Source organism: Grus americana, chromosome 20 (genome assembly GCF_028858705.1).
Source record: "Grus americana isolate bGruAme1 chromosome 20, bGruAme1.mat, whole genome shotgun sequence".
NCBI classification, from domain to species: Eukaryota; Metazoa; Chordata; class Aves; order Gruiformes; family Gruidae; genus Grus; species Grus americana.
This window is the reverse complement of record NC_072871.1, coordinates 1779475-1786619: the sequence shown is the minus strand read 5'-3', so window position 1 is coordinate 1786619 and position 7145 is coordinate 1779475. Positions and strand designations below refer to the sequence as shown.

At 56.2% G+C, this 7145-nt stretch overlaps 1 protein-coding gene across 3 annotated transcripts in view; it reads right to left on the bottom strand.

Moving 5' to 3' along the window:
- Nucleotides 1-6110: 6110 nt before the first annotated feature.
- PNPLA7 (patatin like phospholipase domain containing 7) overlaps nt 6111-7145 on the bottom strand; it is a 126493-nt gene continuing 125458 nt past the window's right edge. For all 3 annotated transcript variants that reach the window (XM_054848335.1, XM_054848336.1, XM_054848334.1), the window contains one exon: nt 6111-6938. In XM_054848335.1, the coding sequence (XP_054704310.1) occupies nt 6858-6938 (81 nt within the window). In that variant the 3' untranslated portion in view covers nt 6111-6857. The remainder of the gene's footprint in view (nt 6939-7145) is intronic.

Below are 7145 nucleotides of genomic sequence, written 5' to 3'. Positions count from 1 at the left end.
GATGCCCCCTGCAAGGCTCAGCTCCCCGCTCTGCTTTCAGGGACCAAAAGCTCCCTTGCCGCCAGGCACGCGGCCCAGCCGGAGCCGGGAAGGTGGCCGTGGTTGGCTGGGTCGGGCAGCCCCGTGCCGATGCTCTTGGCTGCAGCCTGGGCACCGATCCACGAGGCCAGCGCGGCCTCCTCCTCACCAGCTCTTTCCTGCCTCATTACCCCTGAAATCCCGGGGGTGCACCGCTTTGCCAGCCCCGCTCTAAAAGCTTTTCCAATCCTTGCTTCATTAAAAGCTTTCTATTTCCAGCGAGGAAGCAAGCGGAGGGCTGGGATTTTACAGGTGACTTTTAGTGCTGTGGCTGAGCCACGGGGCAGCAGTGACGGCACCCCCAGCTCTGCAGCGGGACAGAAGTCACCCACCAGCCACTTCCAGCTAATTCAGCACCTCATTCGGGAGACGGACAGCAGCAACGGCCTGGTCACACGCTGGAGGAACAGACCCACACCAGCTGGAGGGGGGAAAGCACCAACACGGGACTGAGACCGATGAAGCCAAGGACGACAGAGCCGGCACACGCGTCCCTCCCCGCCACATCCAACCACGCAAGAGCCACCGCACCGTGCAGCCTGGGCAAATTGTCACTCAAAGAGCAGAAACAACCCTTCTGGCAATGGCAGTGACCAGCTGAGACCTGCCACCGAGTGCCTCGGCCTTGAGGCAGCCATTAGGCACTGCGAGGAGAAAGAGTCTCGCAATTCAGCCCACGAAGAGGTGGATGCACATGCTTGAGATGGAGTTAAAAAAACCTCAAGAATCATCTTGGATGCAGCGTGGCTGCAGACACACCACTGCCAGAAAGCACCGGGCTGTGCCTCCCTGAGCCCGGCGGGGTGCAGAGCCCACTGGCAGCCAATGCCAAGGGCAAACGGGGCATTTGGGGCCACCCGCGCCCACCCGTAGTGGCCCACGCAGCTGCAAGGTGCTCAAGCATGGGCACAGCACAGAGCTCCCGCCGGCCTGCCCGGGGACGCGTGGGCAGGTCAGGACTGCTCGAGCGAGGCACCAGCCTTATTCGACATATTCCTCTGGGGCTGTACATCACATCTAATATGCCTTCTTCGAGGAAAAAATGTGTCATTTATGGTACATTTAAAATTAATGCGCATTTGGTGTTCTTCCTGATCCCAAATTACACCCCGCGTGAGTGCTATAACGTAGAGCTGCGCTCACCCCCGCGAGGACAGCATCGCCCGCCGGTGCTGCTAAGCCTGCCCTCCCTGACAGATACCTCTGCTAAAGACAAGATTTCCAAAAATCAGTATTTCCAGCAGCATCGTTAGCGTTTGTACCTCGTGCGTACCAACTCCTGCCCGGTGCCAGGGGTGTCCTGTGCCTCCAGGGGCTTGGGCTCAGCACAGCACCGTTCTGTATCGAGGCCGTGCTGGACCAAAACGCCATTTCTCACTGACGAACCTCCGCATTTCCAGAGCTGGAGGCCTGGCTGCTTCGTGACGGGAAGCGCATTCCTGTCCCTAACCCCCTGATGGTGCGAGGCTTAATTAAGAGCCGTCTCTGCTGGTGCTGGCCGCGGTGGAGCGCAGTGACGGTGGCTCTGCCAATTACCTGTGAAAATGCCACGTGGTGGTTCCCAGCACTCGAAATGCTGCTCAGGGCTGCTCCTGCAGCGTGTTGTCTCCAGGAACACTCCTCACACACAATCATATCAATTTATGGGATATTCTCCTCTAAAGCCAGGATGAACATTAATACCACTTTAGTTTTACTTTTTTTTTTTTTTAACCAACAGGCAGATACTTTCATTGCTTTGGCTTGTACCACGGTTTCCCCTAAAAGCCCCGGTGGCAGTAAGGAAGGGGGTTGGCAGTATTGACTTGTCCGGCTTGGATGTCCCCAGGGTGCGGTGGGCCCGACACGCCTGCAGTTCCCAGCTTTCACACCCGGCGCCCGCAGCAGCTCTGCCCCATCCCTGTTTCCCAAGGCAGCTCCGAGGCATGGGATGCGGGCGCAGGGGTGGGTGCCCTGCCAGCTCCCGGCACCTTTCACAGCATTATTTATACCAAACCCCTAATTAAGGCTATCAGGGAGAAACAGGGTCAGACCATGACCCGAGGAGGGGATGAGGCCAAGGAGCACGGACACAAACCCCACCAGACCCGATGGGAGCGGAATCAGCCATCGGCTGGGAAGGGGCCACTCATGGTAGTTTGTGCCCTGGTGCCAGCAAAAGCCACATCACCAAATCACGTTCATCAAACAAACAACGTCTTAATAACCCCAGAGCTCCTGCCCGGCTCCTCTGGGAAGCCACGGTGCTGCGGCATCGCATGGCTGCGTTTTGGCAGAGCTCTCAGCATGGTGGGCAGTGGCGGGCGCTGATCTGGCCTCGTGGAGTGCCTGCGGGAGAGGAAAATATTTGCTGTATTTCTCGTTTGCTGATTTTATTACTGGCTCTTACTCACAGCAACAGTAAATTAAACCCAGAGGCGCAGTAAAGCCCCCGCATCTTGACAGCTTAAACACAGTCCTCAGGCGGCACACAAGGAAAATCACACGTCGGAGGAGGTCAGGGGAGCACGAGTAAATAAGATGAGATTAATTTTGGAACAACATGCAGCGAGAATGACGTTTGCCAGGGAAGGAGCATCGCAGGGTCCTGCCGCAGCCCCGGCTGCTCCTGCCTGCGGAGCAAAGTCCAGAGGGGCTGCACGAACACAACCGGCTCCGCACGGGTGAGAAACCCGAGAAGCCGCAGCAGGAGCCATCGCAAACAGCCGTGCGGGAGCCAGAGCCGCACCGCACGAGATCAAAGCTCTCCCCCTGCCCGGGCAAGGCTTCCTGGAGATTTTGGACAGGTGCTTCCAGCTGCCGTGTGGGCAGCAGTGGGTCCTTCTTCTTTCCAAACCCCAGTGGAGCCATCGCTTAGAGCTGAACAGCTCATGAGGCCGCATTAACGAAGCAACTAAATAAGTTCATTACTTGCACCGAGCCCTTTGCAGTAGGTCACCCCCAAGGTGCTGCCCCGTGGGGACAGGAGTGCCACTGCTCACCAGCACGGGGGTTGGGAGAGCCCGGCTACGGTGTCCCTTCGCCAGGTGTGGATGGCAGCTGCGCTGGGACTGGGCTGGAGTTGGATCCTGCAAACAAATTCCCCAAACACCCTCCTTCCTCCACGGCTTCCCCTCTCTGGTGGGTGCCTGGTTCTTGAATCACCGGCTTGGAGCATGTCCATCCCCTCAGCACAGCAGCGCGGTCACTGGCAGAGCCCTCGGGCAGCACAGGCCGTGCCTGCGGGTGTTCCTCACCCCGCTTCTCCGCGCTGGCTGCGTGGATGGGCTCAGCCTGGGCCACCCGGCAGGATCGGTGCTTGACCCGTCACGAATCCGTCACGGACGTGTTCCTGAGAGCTCATTCAAGGCCTCACCCCAGCAGTTGGTAACCATCAGACAGGTCAAGTCTTCTTGAGTGGAACCTGTCCCACTGCAGCTACCGCTCGGAGCCCCCGTTCCTCGAGACCTGCTGCTTCATGGTCAGCGTTGCCCGGTCAGGCTCGCTGTGGGAACAAGCTCCGTGTCCTCTTCACCACAGATGAAACCTTCAGGTCTCAGCAGCTGTTTTGTCTCCTCCCGCAAACCCAAATTCATCCAGTTTCTGGTCAGACTTTACCTTTTAGGGGCTGTCGCACACCCATGAAGAAATCACATGGAGAGCCGGTGGCTTCCAGCCGGTTTCGCACCCACCGGGCCAGCGAGGACTGGCAGGAGGGCGGCTGGGCCAGGCCAGCCGAGACGGGCAGATTGGGCTCTTCCCAACCACCCCCCTCCTGCTCGTTTCTAGCAAAACAGCGAGGGGACCGCGGCTGTAGAGCCTGGGGTGAGCCAGCCCCAGCCCCGTAGGACAGGGATGGGTGTCCGAGTGCACAGGGACCGTTTCACACCTCCAAACACGGAATTGCACACACGAGTGCAGGGTCATTGGGATGCACCTGGGTGTAAGCGCAGGATGGGGCTGAACCATCGACCCAGGACCACAACCAGCAGCAAAGCAAGCTGGAAAAACAGTTTTGCTTTTAAAGCTGTACAATAATTGTTTTACATTCCTCTGCACAGAAGAAAAGATTGTTTTAATGTCCGGGGCTCAGCTACGGAGAACGTGGCTAAGGGGGAAAGTTGTGATCAATTATTTAGAAGAGACTTTCAGTCTCGCAGCAAAGGTTTATTTTCTGTCTTCGTACATCTGAACGAAGTGTTGTTTCCCCGTGGAACAGGGCACAAAGCAAATATAGTGGCTCTAATTAGCACACCCAGGAGCCCGCTATTTTTCTGTTTTCTGTGACTCCTCCGAGCTGTGCAGCGACAAGCCCAGCAGCTCACGGCCGGGCTCCAGGAGCGAGTCCAGCTGCGGGGAAGTGCAGAATTAGAATAAATACCTTGGATATTCATTTCCTGTTTGAACAGAGGGGAAGAGCTCCCCGGAACAGCACAGAGCGGCCCAACAATGCTGGGTTCAGGCTGACAGACCCGCGTCCTCCTGCCAGCAGCCCCGGTGCCCGTCCTGCCCCAGACGGCTCGGCAGCCGGGGCGAGGGGAACAAGCGGAATCGGTCGCCGCTACGGAAGCGCAATGCAGATGTCTGACAAATGACAATCCGTCCATCGTCGGGAGGGTTGATCCAACCTCTGCTGAAGGCGCTTTTGGTTTTGGCTGGATCCTTTGAAGGCCCGGGGTGGGCTCAGTAAGGGCAACCAGAGAACCTCAGTCATCTCTAGGGTTAGCCTGCACTCCAGCCCTACTCTCCGTTTCCCCAGGAGAGGTTCCTGTTCTGTAACCACCTATAAACACAGACCTTGGCGGGACTCACATCTGGTTTGCATCCTCTCATCAGAAAAACAAAGCTCTAATTTGTGCTCCTCCTGCATTTGCTCAGAGCAGCTCTGCAGAAGCAGCAGCCAGCTGTACGGTGGGCGCTCACCTCCACTCGCTCCATCTTCTCAGGCTTGTCCCCAGCTTACGAGCGCTCCCCGGAACAGACACCACCCCCCTCAGCCAATCTCAACAGAAATTACATCTCCCCAGCTCAACAGGCAGCCTATTGCCTTCACAGAAGCCCCCGGCTGCCAGCTGCTCTACCTCCACTTCAAAAGCCATTTTTAAGTTTTCTTTGTAAGAATTAATTCTTTTCAATAGCGGGGAACAACCTCCAGCAACTGCAACATTTTCTGTACAATTGCATTAACCAAATTCTGCATCAAAGACCTGGATGATCCTTGCAGGGAAGGTCTCCGATCGCTTCTGGACGGGCCTGGGGCTTGCCGGAGGTGCAGCCAGGCCGGGTGGTCTGAGCAGGGCAGAGCTGGAGGCCCTCTGCGAACAAAACACTGACCTGAGGCTCTGACGCTTGAAAATACCATTTTGTGTAAGAGGAGCGGCCTCCCTGGGTAAAGGTTCATGGACGTGACAGAGGAAAACACGATGCAGGGCAGGTAGAGAAGGAAAGCCTGCGCCAGGAGAGGAGCGGGGAGGAGGTTAAATGCAGAGAACAGCTTGCACTTCCCAGCGTCTACCACCCCCACGGTCCTCAGTGGTGCCACCAAACATGTTTCTGGCCTCAAACTCGCGCTGCCCAGCCCTGGTCACGCCTGGAGGCATCACCGCTGGCTGCTGACACGCTTCACGTCAGAGGGGCAGGACAGCTCAGCAACGGAGGCAGCTTTGAGGAGCATCTTTGGTGCTCCGGTTGGATGACAAGTCCCCTCAAGGCAACAACACCTAGAGCTGGTGCTGAGCAGAAGAGTTACATAAAGCAAGACTTAGCTTGATTATCCAGCCAGGTGGAGCTATCAGCAACGACAGATGTGAGACAAGAAGAGCAAACACCGGGGGACTTGTGAACATGGTCCAACTCCCATTGACCGCTGCCAGGGAACGGCCCTGCAGGTTTCTTTCCAGCGCTTGACAGTACAGCGAGTGGCTCCTGCTGGGGGAACTGAAACCGCCCGCCCCTCCTTGCAGGGGGGTACAGGCAGAGCCAAGTTGGGCTCTTAGTTGTTGACAACCTTCTCTTTGTGGGACCCAGCACAAAGAACCACGCAGACATTTCAATCCAGCAAAATAACTTTATTTCGCAGGGCAAAACCAGCCAAGTAGAGATTCCAGAGTTGCCCGGCAAACGTCAGCTCCATGATCTGTCAGTGAACGTTCTGCTGATGGCTTGAAGACACAGCTCTACGCTAGCATTCACATTAACTGATTTCTTAGGTTTAGATTTCAAGTGAAACGCATTCAGACTTGCTCCTGTCAGAGTACCGCTCACACGTACATGGTTGAAAGTCACTGAGGAGTTAATTACAGTTATCCGATTCAAATGAAAAGCAAGCAACGCTGCTGCTGCTGCGGCCCACAAAACCCTCCCTCTCTCTAGCGCTGCTGCTTGGAGCCTTTTCAGCACACGGCAGGATAATATCCCGTCGTTCTTTGGGCCTTCACAGGAAAAACAGCGACTAGAACATACAGCAGCAAAAATCAAGGCAGCGTTTAACCGTGCGTTCCCCCTCTGCCAGTCTCAGAGTGATTGATAACCGGCCGCTCATACCGGCACCGGTACGAAGGAGTACGGCACACGCCGGCCGCCCTTCGTGGGAGCTCCGCAGGGCCTTGGGCATGAGGCAGGGATTTGTGCTCAGTGCTGGCAGCTGGATGCCCCACACCCTGCCTGGAGAAGGAGGAAAGCTTGCTTAATTTCAACTAGATGTTGTTTTGGGTTTTTTAAATATTTAATAAATAAAACCGGCTGCTGTCAGTACAAATGGGATGTAGCTCTCAGCCAGCAAGGTCAGACTCTTCCAAGTGCTAGCCTGGCTCTCCCGTGCTTCTTGCCTGGCCATCCACGTTGGGGAGATTCCTGCGCTTTCTTATCTGCATATCTTCATCCTGAAGGAGAAAAAAAAAAAGAAAGCACAAATTCGTTCTTCAGCATCCTCTCTGAGCTGGATAAATCTGTCCTCTTCCCCTCCGCCCTTTCTTTGTCCACCAACCATTACCCACCGGAGATCAGCCTAGCAAACAAAATCTTCACGCCATCGCTCCAGCTCCTCAGCCAAACACCAACGCAAACACTCACACCCTGACGTGGGCAGT